Below are 24,634 nucleotides of genomic sequence, written 5' to 3'. Positions count from 1 at the left end.
TCCCTCAAAATATTCCTTGGAAACTGTGTCTCTGTGTCTCTTAAAATGATATTTAATGTTAATGTTAATGTCAGTAAGTGTGAACACTTCTATAAAAGCAAAAGCTCTGTCAGTTTGCTGGTCTGGAGTTTTCAGGCATGTGTTAACGCAATGCCTACACTGTAAAAAAAATTGTATTATAAAAGTATTTTACAGTTTATTTTACAGTTTTGTACCGTTCTTCTAGAACATAATTAAATTCACATAAATAGACTGTGATTTTACATTTCAAATGTAAATTAACGTAAAATCACTGTAAATGTAATAAAACATCATTTTCTTGTTTTTTAAATGTATCTGTCTGTACATATGCATATTTAGATTGTTAAAATACATTCACAAATGCATCACAATTTCACAAATATTTGTCCGTTATTTGAAAGATTGAACTGTTAAATTCAAATGTAATGCTATGGAAAAATATATATAAAATGATTTTTATAAACTTTTTCTTTTTACATCAAATAATAATAATAATTATTGTTATTTAGGGCGATTGTGGCTCAAGAGTTGGCAGTTCGCCTTGAAGGTTGCCGGTTCGAGCCCCAGCTCGGACACTCTCGGTCGTTGTGTCCTTGGGCAAGACATTTCACCTACGACCTACTGGTGATGGCCAAAGTGGAATTGTAAAGCACTTTAAGGGTCTCAAAAAGCGCTATATGAATGCAATCCATTATTATTTAAACCAACTGTTAACTGTATATTTCTGTACATTTAAATATTATTATTCATATTGCTGCATTCATTGACCTTGTTTATAGGTAATTTCATTTTCATTATTTAATCACGTTAAATTGTTCCTAATTCAATGTTTAAAAGCACTTGAAAAAGGCAGAATCCCATGTAAAATTATGGCAACAAACTGTATTGTCATTACTGAAAATAACTGTATTTTCATGAGAAAGTTATTTTCTGGTATTTTCTGGTAGTATTTTGGTGCCCCAGCTGCCAGAATATTACGTTTTTTTAGGATTTTCTTTTTTACGGTGTAGGAGGAAAGACATGAGCTGTGATCTTAAAAAAGCAATTGTTTCTGCCCATCGGTCTGGGAACGGCATATCCAAAAATTTGAGGTCCATATAAACTTCCAAGAACTACGTCTCTAAAGGCCTCAGTTAGCATGTAAAATGTTAATTTGATGACAGTAAAATTAGAAAATGAATGAAGAAGTTTGGCTTGTTTATCAGAATCAGAATCAGAATACTTTATCAATCCTGAAGGAAATTAGGGTTACAGCAGGCAGCACGCTAATGGCGCATGCGCACTTACAAAGGAACCTTCTGACCAACTTTACACAAACATCACATTGGGGAGACATGTCAGAAAGGTAGGCTGATAGGAAAAAAAACAATGAAAATACAAAACATGAGGTAAGAGGAGGAGAAAAAAAAACTCCACTCAGACTGAGCTCCTAGTGGGAGAACAGTTTGATAACAGAAAAAACACCTCAGCACAAAAGCACATGACTATCAATACACCATAGAAACACAAGACAAGCAACAGGGGCGGGTAAAGGGTAAGAGAGAGCCGGTGTAGACAGCGCATCCGGTTCTGCAGCATGTCTGCGCTGGTCCAGTCGACTGCCATCTTCCCAGGTAAGGCACAAACATCGAAGGTGTTTGGAAAGGGAGGGAGGATCAGTGTGTGCATATCAGTGTATGTGTGTGTTTGTGCGTGTCCATAGTTTAGCTGAGACAGTGTCCTTCGCCCCGCCAGGCTAAGTAAACAGTCTTCCAGCCAACCCAGGTGGCCTTGCATGGAATGGGGGGAACAGTCTAAACACAGTTGTTATCAGGGTGTTTTGTTCAGCTCCAGCCTTGAGGCCGCAGCTGGCGCTGAAGGGGTCTCCGCATGAAGTGATGATGGTTTTTACTTTAGTGCGAACAGCTCATATGAATTTCAAAGCTGTTCTAACAGTCCAACACTGGTCTCTCAATCTCCCGTTGGAGAGCCGCGAGCTTTCTATGATGTTATCCAAACTTACGTTCCGTGATGTTGTCGTTCTTTTTGCTCAAAGAGCAGGTTCTGAGAACTCACGACCGCAGTGCACTTGCCCAAGATGTGATCGAATTTGCGCTCAAAGGTGTTATTCGAGCTAGCCCCTCCAGATGTAATCCAGTTTTTCACTCAGAGGTCTTGTTCTGAGTATTCACGGCAGCCGTGCGTTCTCCAAGATCTTCTCCGTGCTGCACTCAATGAGCCCATTTTGAGAAACTCACGCCTCGTCCCATCATTTCAATCCCAGCGGGCAGCCTTGTGGGGGTTTGAACAGCCGGTTCCACTTCCTTAATTCTTCGGTAAGCCAGGGCCAAGCCTGCTCCGATCAGCAAGAACCCTGTTATCATGGTTCCGAATAGGTAGATATCATCAGCACTCAGGCTCACCCGAGCCCAGACTTCTCGTTGAGAAGGGGTGTCAATTGCATTCAGAGACCAGTTGATCAAATCCATAATTCCTCTTTTAGGTTTTAGAGAACAGACTGTGAGAGAGTGTTCCAGGGAAAAGTAAGTAAAAACACAAGACAAGACAAGGACATAAGAAGCTAAGCAGGGAAGAAAAGGGCAGGAGAGGAGAAAGTGCGACCGCCTTCGCTGAGAGCCTAATCTGGCCTCATGTTTAGAGGGGCTTTCAGGGGAAACTCGTGTCTCTTTAAGAAGAACCTGGCAGCACGGCATATGTTTGTAAAGTTGTATCTGAACAAGTCTTCTGGAACAACAACCTTTCAACAGGTGAGACAAAAGTGCAAATGTTTGACTGTAACACACAGCTCCATGTTTCAAGAAAGTGTAACACAGCATCTCAGCACAAACACCTCATAACATAAGTTCCAAAGGTAGTGCAATAAAAACACATATTTTCAAAATAAAGCAATAAATCTGTGAGCAGCACTGATAACCTAAATAAAACAATTCAGCCTTCCATTATTGCAACTGGTGGAAAGCAACAGCAAGTAAAAAAAAAAAAAAAGTTAATGTTTACATATAATTCCCAAAACTTATCTCAACCAAAAACTGGCGCATGACCAGGTCCAAAACAGACTTGATGCCAGAGATATGACTCAGAAATCTGCTGATGACCTGGCTTCATTATTAAACCAATAAACCATTGAAGTATACAGCATCCATATCCTAATCACACATTAGAAACTGTGCTTGTGTTGCTTTTTCTACTGGCTGACGAAAAACATAAAATATTTTTTCACATTTATTTGGGAGTTGGGAACACCTTGCTTGCTGACCCACATCTTGCCCATAGTTAGAACTGAATCGTCACTTACAGTGTGCCGAAGCACTCCACAGGAGGAAGTTGTTTACCTGAATACCCAAATGGGCGGCGACTGCTGGGATTTTGTCTCTCGGACAAGATAGTTGAAGTTAAAAGCCTTGATAAAAGTCTTATTGAAGTGGAGACAGATCCAGCTCTTAGTGCTAAAATGTCCGTCCAGCTGAAAGTAAACGGACCGAGGGGAGAGGAGAAGATAGTCGATATTTGTGACAATATGGACCAGATGAAGGCCCTCACTGTGATGGAGCTGAAAAGCAAAATCGCCAAAGCGCTGGTGATAAGTAAGCATGACTTTTCTTATCGTCTGCTTTTACATTTTTATAGAAATGCAAATGTCATACTTTTATTGAACAGCAGATTCTGTTTACAGAACTCTCTATTTAAATGCAGTGCAAGTGCAGTGTCTATTTATGTTGTCTTCAGCCAATCAGACAACACACACAATAACCACAAACATGACTTTTAGTGGTCTACAGCAGATATAATGATTTAATAATGAAAATTGTCTTCTAAGTGGAAACTTTCTTTGAAAAAATACAAATCAAATCATCTTTTGCTAGTATCACTAACTCATCAGATCACATACATTAAACAATCCAAATATTAGCTTTGCTGATCTACTCTAAAAGGCCTGAAGCAAGCCCAGCTCTTTAAAGCTCTTCTCTCTGCTTCTGCTCAGTTGGTGAAATGCGGGTGGTGTTCAGGACGAAGCCGCTGGAGGACAAAGCCCTGCTGGTGTCTTATGGGATTAAGCACATGTCCGTCATCCACACACTGCTGATGCTGCCTGGTGGAGGAGATCGACCCGCATGAAGGAACACGACAGACTCTGCACTGACAAAATCATTTATTGTGAAGTCTTTATTGTGATCTCATATGCACTCACATGATCATATTATTGTTATGTACTTACTGCTGTCCCTTTTTTGGTCTTTATTTTTCATATAATAAAATACATCATGTTTGTAGCACACTGCATAATGCGTTTCATATCTTATTTTTGAGACACTTTAAGAAATCAGATGTTTAGCTGGACTTTTGCTAGAGAGATCATTTCAATAAAACTCTTCCATGTTTGTTTGTGCTATCTTGTTTCTTTAAACTCCAGATTACAACAGAGGAATCTGGATGTTACAATATTTACAGAAACAGATCGCTGCTAAAAGCAGACAGTTACTGGGTGACTTCAAAACATAAAAGGCAGAAACCAGTGCCTGATCCAAGATAAGAATGTGATCTGAAAGACAGCTCTACTGAGGCAATACTTATAATCAGTGTTGGGCAAGTTACTTTGAAAAAGTAATTAATTATAGTTACTAGTTACTTCTTCAAAAAAGTAACTGAGTTACAATATTCTAAAAGTAATTAATTACTTGAAAAGTAATGTGCATAAAATGAATTTTCATTCACATGTTTTAGGACAAATTTTTTCTTTTAAAAAGACGCACGATTTATTTATTATTGTTAAAGTTTACTGCAGTTAACAATCTTGTTTGACACGTGAGGAGAAAAGGGGATTCCTAGGGTACAAGGAAAATTTAAAAAGTGAGAAATTATCCAAAAAGTTATTTTAAAAGTCTATAAAAGTCTGGTGCACATTCTTCAGATTTCTGGTGTAGAATTTTTTTCATTAAATATTAGAAAGTGAATTCTGTATTAGAAAATGAAGAAATTCTTTCAAATAATAGAAGTAAAACACTTAATTTTAGAATGCTAATATATTAATTTGATGATTACTGGTCTTAATCTGATTTATTGCTGTATTTGAGACACAGAAAGTCCATGCATTAGATCAGCGGTCTCCAACCTTTTTTGCGCCACGGACCGGTTTATGCCCGACAATATTTTCATGGACCAGCCTTTAAATACAACAAAATAAAACTAGTACCGGTACCGAAAAAAAGAAGATTTATTCATAACACACGTGAAAAGACCCAGGAAAACCGAGTAAACGATAAAAACAAAATAACGCTGAAAACCGATAAAAACCCTGAAAACTATACATTTCACACCTGAGCCTCAACTCTCACGGCCCGGTACCAAACGACTCACGGACCGGTACCGGTCCGAGGCCCGGGGGTTGGGGACCGCTGCATTAGATTGTGGTAACTGTAGCTTAGTGGTAAATTTTAAATCAGGCTTTACCAACTTACTGAGCTGTTAGTTTTTCTATGTGAATCACACAATAACAACATTTCTGTAACAATCTAGTAATCATCCCACTGACACACTGGTATAGAAGTCTGTCTAGGTGCTACACCACTGGAACAAGGTTTGTAATATTCACTCGTCTCCAAACATTCCTCTTTCATTTTGAGGCAAACAAAGCAGAACTGCACCTTACAACGTGTACAGAAGATGTTTTTACACCCAGTTGTGTTATGTTCCACAAGGAAGCCACATGTGGGACAGGCACGGATAGAGGGACAGCCAGTGATGCCCTCCACATTCTGGAAGGTGATATCTGGACATTTTCTCAGAGTTTCTAAGGACTTATTGTTGCAGCCATGATTTTCACATCGGTTTGAACGTGGGGACGGACCTTTCCATTCCCTCAAACACTGCCAACAGAACGTAAAGGTCCGATTTAGATCAGCTGTGCACACTGTACATTCAGTACACAGATTACTGAAGTCAGTTCTCAGCACTGAAGACTTGCAGCCAGGACACTGTTAATAAAAAACGATTATTTATTTAATGCTCAACATTTGGACAAATATGGCGCAGAAATGCAGACTATGTAAATAAACTTACTGATTTAACATCAAAAACATCCTTAGAGTTGCTGAACATTTTCTTTTCAAAGTACTCGATTTCTTCCGGGGTTAGAAGAGCCATTTTACAAACCTCCTCAAAGGACCACTCAGTATGACATTCAGTTTGGCCGCACACAAACCTGCTCTCGCCCTGAAACACAATATACAAAAATATATATCAATCAGTGAAAGCAAAACATGTGGAACAAATAGCAACTGCTCACAATAGTATATAGATCCATTAACTGAGCCACAGTCCAGTCTCATGCCTATTAGATTCCATTCCTACCATACTAATGTGAATGCTTTATTTATTTATTTTTGGATTCTGAAGTAGCAATCCAGAAAGAAAGCTTGAGAACTACCAGACTAAGAAAACCCCCATTAATTAATTCCTGCGCTGATGACCCATTACTTAAACTCCTATAAAACTTATATAGTGCGTTTCTGCTCTATCTGGTAAAACAACATACAAACGTTCTTGACATCATGAGAGTTGTCAGTTCTGCCTTATAGTCCTGTAATGTTGAATTGGTGCCTTATTTTGTGACTGCAACTCAGTAGTTATGCAACTGAGTGCATAGTAATATACACTCAGTTCAAAAATCACTGTTAATTTATTTGGGGTTTGTGATTAGATGAACGTGTAATATCCTACCTGATTCAATAAGCTAAGACACCAGTTGGTGAGAGACATGGGAGTGACAGCATGGCCGCAAGACATCAGCGCTCTCAGAGACTTGAAGTCCTCATACAAGACTATGAGTGACACATGAAAAATCGCATTACTGTTGTACACTCTACTCAACATTATCTGTAGCCCAGTAAAGGTAGAATTCATAGTCTGAAGACTTACAGTCCAACTCATCATCTTCATCCACAAATGTAAGTGTAGAGTCGGATGGGTCGTAGCACTTCTCCTCCTCATATGTCAAACTGCTTCTGGAGTCTTGAGAGGGAGTTCTGCTCCTCTGATGAGAAATCTTTTTCTTTTTAGATAGTTTTAAACCCATCCTGACCCAGCGCCGCCTTCAGATCATCTACAACAAAACAAACAGAGATCTCGCTAAAAAGTTTTTTCTCTCTTATTTCATCCACTTTGGACTTCACTCCATCAGGGACTGTCACTATACCAGATATTCTACATGCATTCACATATGATTAACATGTATTTATTCCATGTTTTATTCTCTCACTACACTTTTCCTTTATGCTGGGTGCTTTGTCTAACACTACGTGTACAAGTAGACACAGGAAAGACAAAAGGAGCTCATGCACAACTATGTGTGTCTTGGTGCGCACGCATTACAGTCTATAGCATTAGAGTTTATTGATAATACTGCCATAAGAGAGCGTGGAAAAAGTCAAGCCTGACGCGTGGATTTCAAGAGTTTCGACAATATATCGCTGCTCAAATTCCGATTAGATCAAAGTAATCTATGTTACTCACTTTGACGCGGAATAATCTTCGTCATCTTTCGACGTCTTGACTTGCTTTGGAAATAGCTCCCAAATGAAAGTTATCCCGATGCGCAGACGGATCTTAAAAGCGAAAACCCTGAACTTTGTTTCAGACGAAACAACCAAATGGCCAATAGTACCCAACACTCCCATTATTTAATGCAAAACATGAAAACGGAGGTAATTACCAGTAAGAGAGGAACTGCCAAAATCCAACGATGTCAGGATTCCCAAAATTGTCAAATATACTCGCAAGGAAATTCTTGTCCCACAAGACACAACCGCAATAGTCGTCTTTCCATCATCTGTTAGAACAAAGCACATCAAACAAAAACAGTGTACCTGATGACTAAAGTTTTAACATGAAGACTTGCCAAACAGAGATCCGGACGGTGACCTTTTCTTATTTTTCAAAGAAGAACAGAAGCCGCAGCTGCCCGCAGGTCGAACCCGCGACGTTGTTTTCTTGGTCATGTGGTCGCGGTATGACGCGTAGTGATCCAGTCAGAGTCTCTCGCTACAACACAACAGATAGGGATCATTTTAATTTAACAGAGAAAACAAATCCATGGGTGTTTGTTGTTTGACGTTACATTTTATCACCAAATTTTCGTGAACAGTCAAAGAGGCTCCACTCCAATCACATAGATTTACCTCAGCCTGTTTTTTTTCTCTTTTCTTTTTCTCTTTTTTTAAATAACACACTAAATAACACTAATCCATTCGCGTCTGCCTATATGCAAAGGATGTCTTCTTTCACTTGCGTGTGTGGACACACGAAGGTCACCACTCTGCCCTCCTCCCCATGTCGGAAAAAACAACCTTTCATGGGTGTCAGATCGGGTCCAAGTGAATTAAATTTCCTCATGAGACCGCGAGAACGAGGCTCGTAAAGAGCTCCGCATGTTGTTGTTATGATGTAAATACAAAAATGGGATACACAATCTATACTCATTCTGTAATAATAATAATAATAATAATAATAATAATAATAATAATAATAATAGTTGTAAACTCGAAAAATTTCGTCTCATCTAAACATAAAAAGGAAGAGGAACTCAGTCCATTTGATGGAAATGTAAACACTGACGAGCTGCATTCAAAATCACAATGTTTTAAAAATTACGCTAAGGTGTATCAAACAGTGTCTGCCAATATTTTATGACCACTTGGACTTTTGCATGGAGACTCTCCAGTGCATCATGTGCCCTCTGGGCGGATTTCAAGCTGACACGAATGAGTAGGCTGCTCCCCTGTGCCTGCGTGCGCAACAATCCCATGGCGCGCGCAGTAAAAAATCTCGACTTTCTTCTCTTTAAAATATAAAATAATCATTGTATGGAGCCTGTTCTTAAATAGAAAGTTCAATCTGAACTTGCAGCAAACAGCGACATCGGCGGATCTATTTTTAAACCAAGACAACAAGAAAAGAAGGTGAGCCGATAGTTCAAAGTCGAAACTATTCCTGGGTGAAAATATGGAATATGAGATGGTGCAACAAAGAGCTGGATATTTTTAACAAATAAACTCAGATTTTAAAAAAAGCAAAACAATTTATCCTCAAGGAGAAATTCAAGATGATCAGCTCCAGGAAACGGAACCTGGAAGAAGTGAACACAGAAGAGACGAAAAAACTAAGAGAGGATGCAGGTGAGTTAAAGTCTTTTATACTGAACACTTGCTGTACAAAAAATAAAGAAATAAAACTAAAGCACCGCATACACAGGATTTATAAAGCCGATTTATAAAGCTGTAACTGTCACAGAAAAGAAACATCTTTAAACCATGTCCCCATAAGGCCCAGGCTACATTATACATTCAGAGACCACTTTATTAGGCACACCTGTTCAACTATTCTATAAGGCATCTAATAGCCAGTCACATGGCACCAACCCACTGCATGTAGACATGGTCAAGATGACCTGCTGACGTCCAGGAAGAAAAATAGTTTAAGTGACTTTGAATCGTTGATGCTTTGAAATATTTCAGAAACTGCTGATCTACTGGAATTTGCCCACACAATCTCACGTCACATGAGTTTTCATAAATAGATACAACAAACCTATTGGTCTGTCAAAAACTGTCAAATTAATTCCTTATATATGCTTTAAATATGCATCATTTTTGTGGCTGAGGTCTTTAAATTTTTTGTAATCTTTTCTACAGTCATTTATAAAAAAAAATGCTATTTTTTCTTTCTTTTACCCCCAAAGTAATCCAGCAGAAGAAATTTCATGGCCTGAAAAATCAAGGAGCCACATGTTATCTCAACAGCATAATGCAAGTTTTCTTCATGACACCTGAGATTCATGACAGGTGGGAGATTTTAGATTGCTTATATTTCACATCTGATGCTAATTAGAAACAAATAAACAAACAAATATACCCCTCTTCTGTGGAACCAGCTTCCAGTTTGGATTCAGGGGACAGACACAATCTCTTCTTTTAAGATTAGGCTTAAAACTTTCTTTTATGTCATAGCTTGTAGTTAGGACTGGATCAGGTGATCCTCAATCCTCCTTTATTTATTATTTTATTTCCCACTGTCGCCAAGTGCTTGCTCACATAGCAACAATCGAATTGAACTGAAAGTGAACAAAATTGAAGCGTTTATGCCACTGAGAATTATTTTGATTCATCAGGCCCTGAGTTTTATAAGCTCAGATATGTTATTACAAGATTTCTGGTCATGTTAAACTTTCTTCATATTTAGAAAATGTCACACAGAATAAATATTCTTTGGTTTGAGAATTATTTTTAGGAATCATATTACTCTCAACCAGCTGCTATACTGAAAGAAAACAAGAGACGTGAAAAAAAAGTTTCATCTAGTGGTGAATCGGTTCTTCTATCTTTCCCCACCTGCACTCCACCTCGTTTTATTTGAAGTGAGGTGGAGTGCAGACTATGGTCCTCCTCCATTCTTAGAGAAAAGTAAGCAGTTATTATCTGCCATGTGATTGAAGTGGAGCTTGTGCAAAACCATTGGTTCATCAGGTTATTGTAGTCACAATGTGATTATGATGGGGGCAAATGCATGGTTAATCAAATGTATGATCAGTCCCCTGCTGTGGGTTGTTGACTGTTCATTCATCACATAACTGGTATGAAAGCTTCATCTTCATCTACATTATTTTACGAATAGTTCGCAAAGCAGCAAACTTTCTGAACCCAAAACAGTGACTCCCAGTCATTACTTGGTTTTCTTTCATAAAAAGGAGTAAAAAAAATAACTTTATGTAAAAAAAACAAACAAAAAACATCCAAAAAGCTTTTGTTTACTTCGCTTATCAACTTTTGAGCCTAGAGTGCAACTTTTGTTCTGATAGTTCTTTATGACAGTCTGGTGTGTTGTGCTGCTATCAGCAAATGTAAACCTGATCTTCTGACCCCAGTCACAAATAAGGAGTTGACTCTAGAGGTCTTACAGAGTTAGATTTTGTTTGTTTTCAACTTCAGTCCCCATGAATGCAACTCTTGGTTTAATAGAGGCAGGTTTTTTTTTCTTTTTTTAGGATATGCATTTTACCCCCTAATATCTTTAAAGAAAAATGTAAATTTAGGAAGCCCCTTGAGTTATTAATTGGGTGTCAAATCAGTCAAAGTGTTTCATTTCGAATTTTTTTGTCAGAAATGAAAGAAATCAAATGACTGAATAACATTGTTCTTGGTCACAAGCCTGTATTTGAAATTAGATAAAATATTAACAACATGGTGAATGGACCATAAAAAGTCAATATTAACTAAGAAATATCTGTTTTCCTGAAGGTTGGATCCAGAATCACAGAAAATAGACCAAGAGCTGAGAAACATCTTTGAACGTCTGAAGAAAGGAACGTGTGGAACAGAAAAGATAACAAAAACTTTGGAGATCCATAATGGTGAGATGACCAGTTGGTAAAACATAAACATCAAAGGTAAACTCAAAGAAAAGGTCACATAGTGGCTGTGCTGAGTAACATTTACATGTAATTTTCAGTTTCTCAGCAGCGTGATGCTGCTGACTGCCTGGATCTGATTTTATGTAAGGTCAGCCCCCGTGTCTCTGAGGTGAGAATCTTACCATCCAAATAACATTGAGAAACCAGAATGTTTTCTAACTGATATTTCTGTGTTAAAGCTTTTTGAGGGTCAGCTGACGTACACAACAAAATGCTCCAAAGGCCACGTCATCAATGAAGAGACAAATCCTTTCTGGACTCTTCCACTGTCACTCAGAGACAACCCTGATGAAATATACAGCATGGTAAGCAGCAGCCAGGGCTCAGACTGCACCCCTGGTCATGCTGGTTTTGAGTTAATAAAGAGATAATTCTGTCATTGGTACAGAAAAGATGTTTATTCTAACATACACTGTGGTGTAATCTGGATACATCATCAGTGATGTTCCCGGGCTCATCAGGTGCTTCAGGTCTCTTTTCTTTTTTTTTTGCCTGTCCCGTTTGGCTCTTTTGCCATCAGAATTATTGTCTAAAGGCGAAGAAAGATCCATCCATCCATCCATTCGCTTCCGCTTATCCTTTTCAGGGTCGCGGGGGGTGCTGGAGCCTATCCCAGCTGTCATAGGGCGAGAGACAGGGTACACCCTGGACAGGTCGCCAGTCTGTCGCAGGGCCAACACACAAGGACAGACAACCATTCACACTCACATTCATTCACACACTCACACCTAGTGGCAATTTGGATTATCCAATTAACCTATCCCCACAAGCTGCATGTCTTTGGACGGTGGGAGGAAGCCGGAGTACCCGGAGAGAACCCACGCAAACACGGGGAGAACATGCAAACTACTTTACCAAATTGACCATCCCAGCCTTGCCGTAATGGTCTATTTGATTCATCTTTTATTGTTTATTTTATTTATTTTTTATTTTCACTTGTTATATACGGGACAGACTTGAATGAGGAAAAGAAAAGGGAGAAAGGAAAAGGGGAAAAAAAACAGTGGAGAAGAGGGGCGGGGATAAAGGGCAAAAAAACCAAAAACCAACTAAATAAGCAGACAAAAAAAAAATACATATATCAATCACCTGGATCACCTGTTGAGAAAGAAAAAAGAAAACAAGCAGAAGAAAAGGAGAGCAATACAATAAACAACATCATGATGATCTATGGGAATATAACAGTAAATACTAAATATTAAACATTATTGTGCAGCACGTAAGATCGACAGCGCACAGTGTGCTTTGAGGTAGGAGCCAAAAAGGGTGTAGTTTGTGTGTGTGAGTCCCCGTGTGTACACCTGTGAGCATGAGCGCGCTTGTTTTTAAAAGGTTCCTTCATGTAATGATCTGCTAGAGGGTGTGGGGGGGCCACAGCCCCGTCCTCCAGGGCATGAAGCAGGTATGGAGGAGATCAAGACTCCAGACATCCAGAGGCCCCCAGAACACAAGAGACCAAGGAAGACCAACAGAGGGGCAGCCGCGCCACTGTCCCAGAAAGAGCTGAGGAGAGCCCCAGATGAGGGGTCACTCAGCAGCCGCGGAGCAGAAGCCAGAGGGAGTTGCAGAGACGTGCCCGTGAGCTCCGCCGGCAGCCAGCTGTGCCAGAGTGACCGAGCTCCAGGCCGAGAGGCCGAGGGCATCCCACCCCGAACTGGCCCGAGCGAGCCCCAGGCTCCAGGCCCCGATAAGCGGCCACCAAGGAGTGAGCCGGTGTGTACCTGGGCGCCCATCCTCGGACACAAAGAACCACCAACGCACCGATGTCTGAGGGAGTCCGCCACTGGCAGGGGAAGTGGTGGTGGGTGGAGATAGACCTCCAAACCTTGGAGGGCCTGAGATGTCTCCAGAGAGGTGGCATCTGATACCCAACCTAACATATAGACACAGACATACAGGCACACACAGATACAAACATCCATTACCACCCTCATGCTCTCATATGGTGTTTCAGGTCTTAATATCAGACACCTTCTCCTCGGTGACCCAGCCATGGGGATCAGGCCCTGACTTGCGTCCAGGTAGCAGGCTCTACTGCATAACACCTTTCTTCAACCAGAGCTATTGGGAATCATTCACTTGACAGCTTTCCTCCTTCACAGTCTACAGATCCCCAAGAGCACTAGGACTACTCAGTGTATATACTGACTTGCAAAGCCCCCAACACGCCACCTCCATGGGGTCAGTGGGTGCTTTCAACCCTTGCCTCCAAAAATTGGCTACAAAGTATTTTGTCCACTTTCTTTCCTGGGCTTCCTCCACTCAGTCCTCCTGTGGGACCATCAACTCCAGCAGCGTGACTTGCTTAGACTCCTCAGACTCCCAGGACCATGTCAGGCCTGAGTATGGGGGTTACAATGAGCACGCTTAGTGTGCATGAAAGCTTTTCAGTTGTGTATGTAAAAGTGTTTTACTAGTTGGTTTCTGTAACCAACTCTTTCTTTAAGAGCTTGATTTCTGCCCCCCCTTCTTCTTTTTTTTTTAAAATTGCAACATGTGTGTTTGTGCAGGAAGGAGGATTTGAAAAGATTTTCCAAACCAAATCATACAGTGGAGACAACATGGTGTACTGTGGAGAATGTGAGAAAAAAACAGAAGCAACGAGTGTGAGTTTCTTAGTTTTTTTTATTTTAAAGCAGCGTTTGTTAGTCAAACTCTGCTGTGTGTAATCATCTCTCTTGTGGTTTTTAGAAATGTGAGATGGTGAAGTTTCCTCACATCTTGATTCTACTCCTGAAGAGATTTGGCTTTGACTACTACACCATGTCAGATTTCAAGTCCAACTGCTGTGTCGCTGTGCCATCTGAAATGACAACAAACGTAAGGAGAAGTCACTCTGAAACCTGCTCTTATGTTTTTGTTTCTATAAACTTAGAACAAAACTAAGGAAATTTGTGATTGGTCAATTGTTTCTTTGTTGTAACTGGCAACTAATCTTATATCTGTTGGAAAGCCTGTTTATTTCTCCTTTAAATGCTCCCACATTTGTAAGGAAATGCGTTTGTAGGGTGAGCAGCAGTTACACCCATGAAAAACCTGCCAGATCTTCTCTGTCAATGTCAAACAGTTTACTCTGCTAATGACTCTTGCATGGTGTTGTTTATTAGTTTGGGTGAAGGAAGGCTGAAGAAATAAGAAAGGTCCATGCTCACAGGTGCTGAGAATCTGGTACCTGGGGTACCAAAGCTGAGATTTATTACCAAGAAGCATTGTTAGGGCAAAGAAATAATCAGTCAAACACAGATTTCCTTACTTTTTGCGGTAATTTTATATGTTCTTATGTCTGACTGCGTGCTCTGTTGTAGGGCAAAAAGTACAAAGTGTATGGGATAGTGAATCACATGGGCAGTCTGAGAGGTGGACATTACACAGCCACTGTGCTGTTCAGGGAGGACCACACCTGGTATGACTGTGATGACTGTAATGTGACAAAGGTGACTGATTAAATAGAACTGAAATATGGGTCATATTTAAAACCTACAGAAAGTGTTACAACTGCAGGGCTCATTTTAATGTTAATCTTGGTTTTGTTGATGTGTGCAGGCTGAAGAACAGCTGTTTGCAAAAACCAAGACATACAAGTAAGTTTAATTTTGTTTAACAAGTCTGACACAGCAGACAGTTTACATCTAGAGCTGTTTGTGAGCTTTATTTACTAAACCTTCACAAAATGATTTTTTTTCCCCCAGTGGTTTTGCGATCGAGTGTTTTGTGTGTTTTCGTTTTATTCTTTGATTATTGTTATTTTCTCAGGCAGTTATTTTTACCACTTGTTGGGGCACTTTAATAAGCATGTATGACTGATGGATTACTGAACATTGTTGAATTTCCTTCTTGCTCTGTGTGAACTTCAAAATGATGGTTCGACAGTTCCAGGTCTGCATATCTGGTGATGTACAGAGGTAAGATCACAAAACTACTGAACATCAAGAAATCGTTTAAGAAGTTCATTCAACACTGACAAATAATTACTGTCTTTTGTGAAGCCTCGGAGAGAGAGCCAGAGGAATTGAAAGAACAACAGAGGACCAGGAGAAGAGTGGGGGAAAAGGATGAACCAAAGAAAAGAAGAGTGCATGAATATATAAAGAAATCTGGAGAAAAGAACATCCACGACGATGCCCTGCAACCTGGCAAGAGTTCAGAGATAAAGAGGAATACTTTTTTGATCACTGGTTTTTTGGCCTTAATTGTAATACTTGCAATGATACTCACAGCTCTAAGCAGAAACTGATGGAGAGGAAGAAAGTCACCAGAGTTTATGGTTTTGAACATTTCAGCTTGTAACAGAACCAGTTTTGTCAAGGGAGCAATGAAAATGTTAAATTTCACAGATAACTATGGTCGATGTTATGAACGCAACTTTGTAGAAGCCATTTAAATAATTGTAAAATCAGTTGTTTGAAGTGTGCAGCTCAAAGAAGTTGCTGTGGTGATGATGATGATGATGATGATGTGGATGAATTTTAATCACAAAAGAAAAAATTCAGGCATCAAAATTGTATTTTTCACATTGTCACTGTAAATTCTGACGCACAAACACAGCCATGACATGCAATACCAAGATTTCATTAGCAATAAACGATTAAATAATAACTGTTGTAATCATAAAGTTTTCCCCAAAATTATAAAAAATGATTTTCCAAATAAATAAAGGGTCCCACTCCACAGTGAGTGATAGTGACAGAACAATATCATATATTTGTTTGACGTGCAATTTACAGTTCACCCAGAAGGAGGCAGTGATCCAATAATGTAACTAGAATGGTTATGGATATGTAATCTCTCATTATTAATATTTAGCAACTTATATATTTACTTATATATTTCTGGCTTTAATATTACATAATAGAAACTGTAAAAGTAAGTTTATTACCTACTGTTGTTACCTGAAACCACAAAGACCATCAGCTGTAAGAGCGGTATGTTGACATAGCCTATAGGCTACTTATAAACACTGACAACCTTTCAATTGATATTCTGCACATTGTCATCCAGTTTCTGAATCCTGCAGACAATATTAATTGCAGTGTCCTGCCTTAATTTTTAGAGCTCACCATCCAAGCCAAGCGTCCAACAGTCCAAAAGCAAAGTGTAGCTGAGCGTCATAGTAGAGACTGAGCTGCTGCTGTCAGATGTTCTCTCATCATCAAAATCTCTTGTGAAAGGTAGCTTGTATTTTCATCTTTAGCCACCTTCAGCCACCAGGTGGGCCTTCTTCATATTTACTTTCTAATAGTTTACTCTGTATATCAGGTGTGTAAATTAAAGCAATTAAAGGTGCTGCTAGTTAGAGACATTGTGGAATTTGTTGTGCATGTGGACTACTCAGATTTAATTTGTAAGGCACTTATACAGTTGCTGACTAATATACAAAATGTCTATGTTGTACACATTTAATGTTATTCCTTATCACTTTCTGATCAGAAACACACCACACCATGTTTTCAGCCTCACTGTGATGGACTAAGTCCTCCTGATCTACAATCACTGCTGCATCAAGTGCTTCTTTTCAGTCCACACTAACAACATACACTAATCTACATATTCACTGTGAACATGTAGATTAGTGAATGTTGTAAAAAGAAACAAACAAAACAAAAATTTGAGTATAGCTTCCCATATAACTTTTTCATTTTCCCACCGAATAACTGAAACTATTCATGTTTTTAATACGATTTTACTCCCCCACCTTCCCTCTCCCTTTTTAAAAGCAGCTGAGATGCAACGTGATACATGATATAGGCAACAATCATTAAAATCAGAAAGCCTAAACATGCACTGTTTACCAGAAATCTCACATATGCTCTCTAACCCTGTGTTAGTTACTATATATGTCTAAAAACATATCTTTACTAATTGTAATGTTCATTTTATAATACATGGACAAAGTCCCAAAAGATTTGGATCATTTGACTAAACTGGAAAATCACATGCCTTTCTCCAGTTTAACAACGTTGGATGAAATGGTATCAAGAGAATATCATTTTGTATTTGTGGCTGTTCCTGAGTTTTTTCATTGCAAACATTACCCTGCATCATACATAAATCAGCTACTCTAAAAGATTAAAAAAAAGCTGGAAAAATAAACAAATGACTTCAATACAACTTTCTTGGGAATACTTATTTACACACTAATTAATCATTATTTACAATCTTTGATACTTAGTACTGAACTCTAAATAGGTTTGATAAAAGTCTTAAAATGTAAAGGAAGACCCAAAGATGACACAGTTCAGTCTCAGCTGGCAAAGATGATGCATTTTGTCCTTTGGTGTATCATATTTCAGTCCTGCTGTGCATCGATGATGATATCTGTCAGCCACCGTGGACCTTCGCCACCATCTGCACCACAGACGAGGGTTTGATCCCATACTCCGACAGAGATGCAGAGTCATCGTCCAGCGGCTTTCCTGAGACAATCAGCCGGAATTCAGCCACAAGATATCCTACACACACAAGACAGGAGAGAGAGAACCTCACTAAATATTTAAACATGTCACAAATAATTATATCATGTCCCTGAACACCACTGAAGATTGTTATTTTTAAAAGTCACTCAGAGAGCACATGACTGTGGCCACTGCTCAACTTAAACTAAACTAAGTGTGAAGAATATTTAATTCAACTATAATAAAATAATAACTGGAAACAAAACAAAACCTGAGTGTGCTCTCACAGTTTGTGCTACTAACTGACATACAACAACAGTAAACACGTACAAATGTGTGCATGGGACTGTGCTCATCTATTAACACAACCTGAGATGTCCACTTGAATGTGTGTTTGAAGTTGTTCTGTTTTATTATTGTGCTTCTTGATTCTTGCACCACACAAATACCTCGCATGACAATAAAACAAACTGAAACTGATACTGAACATAATGTAAACAAAACTAAATCAAAAGATTTTTTAACAATAAAAATTAAGCACATTAAGGTCATTTAAAAGATGAATAAAAAAAACCAGGACATTTGAATGTAGGCTTATAACAGAGTCTGCCTCATTTGCTTGTCTTACTTTTTATCAGATTTCTACATAATCACATGAGACACAGATTAAACACAGATCTGTTTTGAGTTGTTGGGCTTACCTTTCTTGGGAAACAGTTGCGCTGCTTTCATCTTCAAGTCTTTCACGGTCTTCTGCTGCTTTTTGGAGTGGTTTAATTTGATAATCCCCAGCTCACCTGCGGGTGAGCGAACAGACACGCTGTACTTGCACATTATGTTTGTCTGGATCGTGTGTGAGGCTGAGGAGCTCCTTTGGGTTCTGTTAAAGTCAGATAAGGTGAGTGTATTAGTCACTGAGATGGGCTGTCTCTAAATAGTTGTTCAGCTGACGGCTCTGTCAGACAAACATGAAAACACACTTCAAGAATTTTAGGGAAGTTCCTGAGTTCTAATTTAGTTTCACTATCATCTCCACACAGAGATCACATGATTTATTTTAACACAACAAACTGTTTACACTGTCACACTCAGTGGATACTAACACTAGTATCCATATTTATCAATACTTAAACGGCATCAAACACTTTATCTTATGTACTTTATCAGTTTTCTATTCTGGTCAAAATGTGCTTCATTGTTTGATTGCAGTACAGCAGAGCTCCAGAGGTGAAGATAGAAGTCAGCAGCAGCCCAAGTGTCACCTGGCAGTTTATTGCTCTCTGCCAGGTGATTGGCTGAAGAGCTGTGAAAAGGTAGTGGGTGTGTGGGGTGAAGTGAGCGCTCTTCTGTGGAAAAAACCCAGAGGCAATTAATTCACTCAGGTGCGAGTGGGTATACTGTCGTGTGACCACGAATTTTAATAGAAGAATTGATCAAGCCCTAGATCGACTGCGCGCAGGGAAACTGATCAATATTCTGTGCTGTCTCTGCTGTCCTTTTTTCGTTCTTTTGATTGATTTGTGATTTTGTTTTGGTTAGTCCGTCCAGCCGTAAAGGCGATTATTGATTGAGAGTAAGTTGTGTAAGGGCGGACTAACCTCCCTTTTTGTTTTTTTGTTTAATTGTTTGTGCCACTTCCCTTTATCTCCCAGATCGCAGGCAATGCATAGCACTGATTCCCAGCTGCGCTGAGACCCGAATTGTTTGCAGTGTGTGTCGCTAAGCGGGGTGTGACGGGTTGCAGTGTTGTTATTTTCGCACAGTTTGTGTGGTAAGTCTCATGTGCAGCTGGGATATCAGCACGATGTGTTGTAAGTCCTGTCTGGAAATGACTGGGAATTTGTATGTCTAACTCATGTAATAAAGAAATGATCAATTTATTTCTTTGCCCCGTTTACTCATCCCTTGTCCTCTGTTACAAATAGAATATTTGTATAAAGTGAAGTAAATTAGAGGGGAAGAGAAGGAGAGAGAGAGCTGTATACAGACATCAAACATACCAACTAATTAGATTGCTTTTGAAGGTTTAGGTTAAACTGAGATTTGCAAAAGTGAAAAAAGATTAAATATTTTTGTAAGCATCATATTTCTTTAGTATTTAGTGCAATGCACTGTATGCATGACATACCCCCAAAGGTTTGATCCTGGAGTCGTCCCTAGAAAAAGTCTATAACTATAACTTTGCTAAACATAAACAAAAAACAAATAAAAGAAAACAACAACAAAAACAACTTTCCCCCTCTTTTAAAGAATATTATGCGTTATATGTGTTATACTTCAATCTTCAGGGACGGTTTCCTCCTTATCATTGCTCACTGATAAAGGTCAAGCTCCATGTTCACGTCACTCGGAGTCATTAGTTGTTACGCTCATAACAGCGTCAGACGTTTTTTGGTTGCATCTAGAGCGAGGATGGCGGGTCTGCTGCACAGGTAACACTCAGCGTGGTTCACTCACTGATGTGTGTGTGTGCTACATTTACTCGTCTGTTTTCACAGGTAAAGATGTGATCGGACTTTTTGTTATGTTTGGAAACTGCGCACCGGAGAGCGCGCGCTGTGCCCGATCATTCAGTGTCACAGTCTGACATCACAGTGATACTGAAACATGAAGCCGCTGATTAAAAACTTTGAATGTGAAGAAGAAACGGGAACTGTTGATCGAAGATCCCGCAACACTGCAGCGCGCACGCTGTTCTGACTCCAAGCCGGATTTTGCGCTTTTACGTGAAACCGGAAGTGTTCATTCAGATCTGTTTGTTGTTGTTTCGCAGTGTGACACTCCCAAGAGTGCCGACAAAACACGAAAAGTGTTACGACCCTCATGACCCAACAGTTAAATTTGTCGATAAGGAGGATGATTTGGACTGTAAGTATCACGTGAGCACTTTTCACGGCGATGTCAAACAGATAGAATTTAATGGAGAAACAGTAAAAAAGAAAACAATCAAATGCATAAACCAATGTAAGAACAGACATCAGCATATATTTCTGTGTAACACTGATTTTTGCTTCTGTGTGATTGTTCTCAGTTTTGTGTGAAGACTTCAAATCTCGCAGAGCTCAGATGTCCTGTGGTCACGCTGTGACCCCGACCTCTCTCACCAACTGGTGTCGTAGGTTGTTGGACCAGGTAGGCCACTAAAGGTTGTCTTTGTTAAAATAAACAGTATGTAGCAACAAAAACGAGTGATGGGGAAAAAGAGAGAAACAAACGATGATTACTAGGATGGTGGTGTGGTGATTGGGAGTGAAAAGCTTTACAATTACAAGGAAAATCCAGCAACGGAACCCAGGGAATGACAGCTATATATCTGGTTCAAACATATGGTAATTATCAAGGAGGCGCTCAGGTCTGCTATACTTTAGACAGAGACACGGCTAAGGCCATAAAATAGTTTGACAGGTATTTAAAACAAACCAACTGCACATATACCATTAATCACTTCAGGGCTGCAGCTCACCAGTGAGCAAATGGACTGCCAGAAGAAGACCAGAGAATCACCAATCCACAGGTGCATCTCACCTCTAATTAACACTTAAATTAAAGTTTAGCTCAAACCAGGGCTGTCTACACCGGCTCTTGCTTACCCTTACCCATCCCTGTTGCTTGTCTTGTTCACACCTTGTTCCAAATTATTATGCAAATGATATTTTTCTCTGTTTTTCCTAAATAGTTGATTCAAATGACAGTCGGCATATTTTTCCAAGTCATCGACCAATAGAGTATAATTCAAATGTCACTGAACAAAACTCCCAATGAAAACAGTACGTTTTTCAAAAATAAAAAACTTAAAATGCACTGTTCCAAATTATTACGCACACAGAGTTTCAAAAGATTTTATAGGTTGTAGAGAATTGAAAATGGTCATTTGTTGAATTTGCAGCATTAGTAGATCAATTTCACAGACATCAAAAGCTATTTCAATCAAAAACATCTTAACAGGTCAAGTTACATATTAACATATGAACCCTTGTGCATTTTCTGCTGGGGTGTTTTTTCTGTTCTCAAACTGTTCTCCCATTAGGAGCTCAGTCTGAGTGGAGGTTTCTTTCTCCTCCTCTCACCTCATGTAGTGTATTTTCATTGTTTTTTTTCCCCCTATCAGCCTACCTCTCTGACATGTCTTCCCAATGTGATGTTTGTGTAAAGTTTGGTCAGAGGGTTCCTTTGTAAGTGCGCATGCGCCATTAGTGTGCTACCTGCTGCAGCCTATAATTTCCTTTGGGATTATTAAAGTATTTCTGATTCTGATAAATAACCACGGAACATGGAAGTATATCCCACCAGCAAAGCCACCCACTGACCTCCACTTTAAGCCTTCAGCTTCTGAATAAAATAAAACAAAAAAGTTGTTTATAGATCCAAAACATGAGGACAATCAAACTCACCCTCATGGTAGTAACAAACTGGTCATCTGCAGCTATAAAAAGGTCCTTCCAGTGGTGTAAAAAACATTAGTATATTACAAACCAAAGGCTTTTCTTTTTAATCTTATTGGTGTGGCCTTTCACAACAGTCCCAGTTTCTTATGTGGCTCCTTGGGAAAATTAATTGTCCACCTCTGGGATCAGGTTTTACCGTAGCTGCTCTGGTGATTAACTGACTTTTTAAATAATGCTCTGCTAAACAACTTTATATCCACATTGTCCACGGCAAAGTTAAAGTATTTTGAGAAGTCATGTCCTTCTTTTGCACCTCAGGAGTTTTGGACTTATAAAACAGTATTTAAAGTTAGATTAGTAACCAGTGAATGTACAAGCCTGTATGGAAACACTGGGACTGTAGATTCTGGCTTACTGCTCTTACTGCCTTATTTGGCTTTTTTGAGACTCCAGTGCAGCTTTAATTACACCTGTGCTTTTATAGCTGTGACCTTTGAATGTTTTCTGTGTGAAGAGCCTTTGCACAGATGACTTTAAGACAGAATTAAGCAACAAAAATCACTACAGTGTTTCAACAAACAATGGCATATTTAGCAATGCATTTCTGACGGATGAGGAAATATTTTGATTATGATTTGTTTCATTAGGTGTTGAACAACCTTTCTCCACAATATAGAGTTTAATATTTTAATATTTTAAGCTTAACTGGAAAAAAAGAGGAAAAAAATATTTCATCAACTTGTTTGGAACAAGTCTGATAATTCTCCCATCTCTCATTATCTCAATAAAGGGTGAAAGCAGATTTGTGTGTGGCGGGTCTGGTTGCAGTGCTGAGTGGACTTTTTCAGAGGTTCGGAAAATGGCTCTTCTGGACCCTCAAGAAACTGAGCATTTTCGAAACAAATTGGCTGTCAATGCTGCCTTGCAGACGCTTATTACCAAATCGGTAAGTATCTCATTAGAATAGTATAATGTCATGAAAATAGAAATGTATTTCTTGTAAGATTTAGTTCTTATTAAATATTGTAACTCTCTTGTCTCCATGTAGTGTCCTGTATGCAGATCCACTTTGATGAGAGAGAATGGATCAGATTTGAATGTCCTCTGTAAAGTGTGCACAGCAGTAAAAGGACGACCGTTTGAATTCTGCTGGCAGTGTTTGAGGGAGTGGAAGGGTCCACGGCCTCGGAAAGACCGCTGTGAAAATGATGGCTGCTGTAACCACTCACTAAAAACACTAAAAACCTGCCCATATATCAGCTTTGATTCAGTTGAGGGAGTCAACGGGTGTCCCTCTGTACGTGCCTGTCCCACCTGTGGGTTACTGTTGGAGCACAACAAGAGGCGCTGTAAATCTCTTGTTTGTCCTCGATGTAAGGTGAAGTTCTGTTTTGTGTGCCTGAAGATCTTCACTAAATGTATGAAAACAAGTGGCCCTTATGCAGCATGCTCCAGTGGTGTAGCCCCCAGACAGACATCGATACCTGTATGGAAAAAGAAATAATTAAAAAGACACAAAGCTCCCAAGTTTCACTTTTAATGCCTTTTCTGTAAATAATATACCATGATGTTTTTTGTTTTTTTTTACATGACCTGTGGTTTTAGTCACTTGTTATAATTCTCTATTGTGTTGGAACAGTTATCAGATATAATCAATGTTGGCTTATATTGATGAGAAATTTGCTACCAAATGTGATCTTTACAGCTGTATTATGTCTGAATCATAACGACAATAAACCTGAAAAATGTCGTTCATTCATAAATTTGAAAACAAGTTAATCATACATTCTGTGATAAACGCATTCTTTGCCTCAATATTTAGTTATTTTACATTATCCTGTCATTGTCTGTTGCATCTTTAGCATCAGCATCTTTGGCATTAGGATCTTCTAAATTGTTCTAAATTTTATACATTTAATTACAGGTTGTAAAGCTAAAATACAGATTAGAACTAGAAAGTGCATTTTCTGAAGAAACTGCAGTGTGAATGCTTGAATCTGAATGTATGCACTGAAATGAATTAATTGCTGAATTTTAAGTTAAAAATGTTGAATGAGATGAAAAATACAGAAATTTGTACCCGGAAACAAAAAGTGCTGAACTGCTAAAAGCTGAAGGTTACACAGAAGAAGTTGGAAAATAGCTGAAAATGTTTTAAATGTAAATGAGAAAAATCTAAGAAATGAGAAAAGTAATTTAGACTAAAAACAAAAAAGAAAACATCTGAATGAATATTAAAAGTTCATATTCTTTGAATCACTGAATGACTAAAATGTGATCCCTCTGCTTCGATCCACACAGTTTAAAAAATTTAAAAGTCTGAGCTTTGAAAGACACGGTGTTGGAAAGAGAACAACAATGGCGACGTTTTGAGG

At 39.0% G+C, this 24,634-nt stretch overlaps 4 protein-coding genes across 7 annotated transcripts; 3 read left to right on the top strand and 1 right to left on the bottom strand.

The window, feature by feature from the left end:
* Positions 1 to 1,431: 1,431 nt before the first annotated feature.
* On the top strand, positions 1,432 to 4,186 carry LOC143416510 (uncharacterized). 2 transcript variants are annotated; one of them, XR_013096893.1, is made up of 2 exons: positions 1,432 to 1,634; positions 4,004 to 4,186. XR_013096893.1 is itself a non-coding variant. In XM_076881768.1 (2 exons), the coding sequence occupies exons 1-2, from the start codon at positions 3,473 to 3,475 to the stop codon at positions 4,135 to 4,137; spliced, it is 267 nt and encodes an 88-aa protein (XP_076737883.1). In that variant the 5' UTR covers positions 3,206 to 3,472; the 3' UTR covers positions 4,138 to 4,186. The 2 variants fall into 2 exon arrangements, 1 of the variants encoding a protein (XP_076737883.1); XM_076881768.1 differs by lacking the exon at positions 1,432 to 1,634 and adding an exon at positions 3,206 to 3,605.
* Positions 4,187 to 4,386: 200 nt separating this feature from the next.
* On the bottom strand, positions 4,387 to 8,039 carry LOC101472480 (uncharacterized). The gene is made up of 6 exons (XM_004562658.4): positions 7,939 to 8,039; positions 7,730 to 7,846; positions 6,937 to 7,120; positions 6,739 to 6,839; positions 6,079 to 6,231; positions 4,387 to 5,993 (listed from the first exon to the last, which is right to left on the bottom strand). Exons 3-6 carry the CDS (start codon positions 7,091 to 7,093, stop codon positions 5,532 to 5,534), a joined length of 873 nt encoding a protein of 290 aa, XP_004562715.2. The 5' UTR covers positions 7,094 to 7,120; positions 7,730 to 7,846; positions 7,939 to 8,039; the 3' UTR covers positions 4,387 to 5,531.
* Positions 8,040 to 8,784: 745 nt separating this feature from the next.
* On the top strand, positions 8,785 to 15,989 carry LOC101472180 (ubiquitin carboxyl-terminal hydrolase 47). Of its 3 annotated transcripts, XM_076881765.1 has the most exons (12): positions 8,785 to 8,975; positions 9,107 to 9,191; positions 9,755 to 9,857; positions 11,310 to 11,422; positions 11,521 to 11,591; positions 11,662 to 11,787; positions 13,993 to 14,088; positions 14,174 to 14,302; positions 14,788 to 14,916; positions 15,026 to 15,063; positions 15,353 to 15,384; positions 15,469 to 15,989. In XM_076881765.1, exons 2-12 carry the CDS (start codon positions 9,119 to 9,121, stop codon positions 15,714 to 15,716), a joined length of 1,158 nt encoding a protein of 385 aa, XP_076737880.1. In that variant the 5' UTR covers positions 8,785 to 8,975; positions 9,107 to 9,118; the 3' UTR covers positions 15,717 to 15,989. The 3 variants fall into 3 exon arrangements, with proteins under 3 accessions (XP_076737880.1, XP_004562714.2, XP_076737881.1); XM_004562657.2 differs by having other exon boundaries at positions 8,785 to 9,191; XM_076881766.1 differs by lacking the exon at positions 14,788 to 14,916 and having other exon boundaries at positions 8,785 to 9,191.
* Positions 15,990 to 20,226: 4,237 nt separating this feature from the next.
* On the top strand, positions 20,227 to 23,781 carry LOC101471120 (uncharacterized). The gene is made up of 5 exons (XM_004562654.2): positions 20,227 to 20,306; positions 20,648 to 20,742; positions 20,906 to 21,006; positions 23,050 to 23,205; positions 23,308 to 23,781. Exons 1-5 carry the CDS (start codon positions 20,287 to 20,289, stop codon positions 23,761 to 23,763), a joined length of 828 nt encoding a protein of 275 aa, XP_004562711.2. The 5' UTR covers positions 20,227 to 20,286; the 3' UTR covers positions 23,764 to 23,781.
* The last annotated feature ends 853 nt before the right edge of the window (positions 23,782 to 24,634 follow it).

This window comes from Maylandia zebra, linkage group LG3 (assembly GCF_041146795.1).
Source record: "Maylandia zebra isolate NMK-2024a linkage group LG3, Mzebra_GT3a, whole genome shotgun sequence".
NCBI classification, from domain to species: domain Eukaryota; kingdom Metazoa; phylum Chordata; class Actinopteri; order Cichliformes; family Cichlidae; genus Maylandia; species Maylandia zebra.
The sequence above is the reverse complement of the archived record's forward strand: the minus strand, read 5'-3'. Positions and strand labels throughout refer to the sequence as shown.

Bases quoted from the DNA above. Each gene is read 5' to 3' on its own strand.
- LOC143416510 (XM_076881768.1), top strand. From the start codon at position 3,473: ATGTCCGTCCAGCTGAAAGTAAACGGACCGAGGGGAGAGGAGAAGATA. The intron at 3,606-4,003 runs GTAAGCATGACT...GCTTCTGCTCAG, and splicing joins CGCCAAAGCGCTGGTGATAA to TTGGTGAAATGCGGGTGGTG.
- LOC101472480 (XM_004562658.4), bottom strand. From the start codon at position 7,093: ATGGGTTTAAAACTATCTAAAAAGAAAAAGATTTCTCATCAGAGGAGC. The intron at 6,840-6,936 runs GTAAGTCTTCAG...TGTCACTCATAG, and splicing joins TGAAGATGATGAGTTGGACT to TCTTGTATGAGGACTTCAAG. The intron at 6,232-6,738 runs GTAGGATATTAC...ATTGTGTTTCAG, and splicing joins GTCTTAGCTTATTGAATCAG to GGCGAGAGCAGGTTTGTGTG.
- LOC101472180 (XM_076881765.1), top strand. From the start codon at position 9,119: ATGATCAGCTCCAGGAAACGGAACCTGGAAGAAGTGAACACAGAAGAG. The intron at 9,858-11,309 runs GTGGGAGATTTT...GTTTTCCTGAAG, and splicing joins ACACCTGAGATTCATGACAG to GTTGGATCCAGAATCACAGA. The intron at 14,917-15,025 runs GTGACTGATTAA...TGATGTGTGCAG, and splicing joins ATGACTGTAATGTGACAAAG to GCTGAAGAACAGCTGTTTGC.
- LOC101471120 (XM_004562654.2), top strand. From the start codon at position 20,287: ATGGCGGGTCTGCTGCACAG. The intron at 20,307-20,647 runs GTAACACTCAGC...GTTGTTTCGCAG, and splicing joins ATGGCGGGTCTGCTGCACAG to TGTGACACTCCCAAGAGTGC. The intron at 21,007-23,049 runs GTAGGCCACTAA...ATCTCAATAAAG, and splicing joins GTCGTAGGTTGTTGGACCAG to GGTGAAAGCAGATTTGTGTG.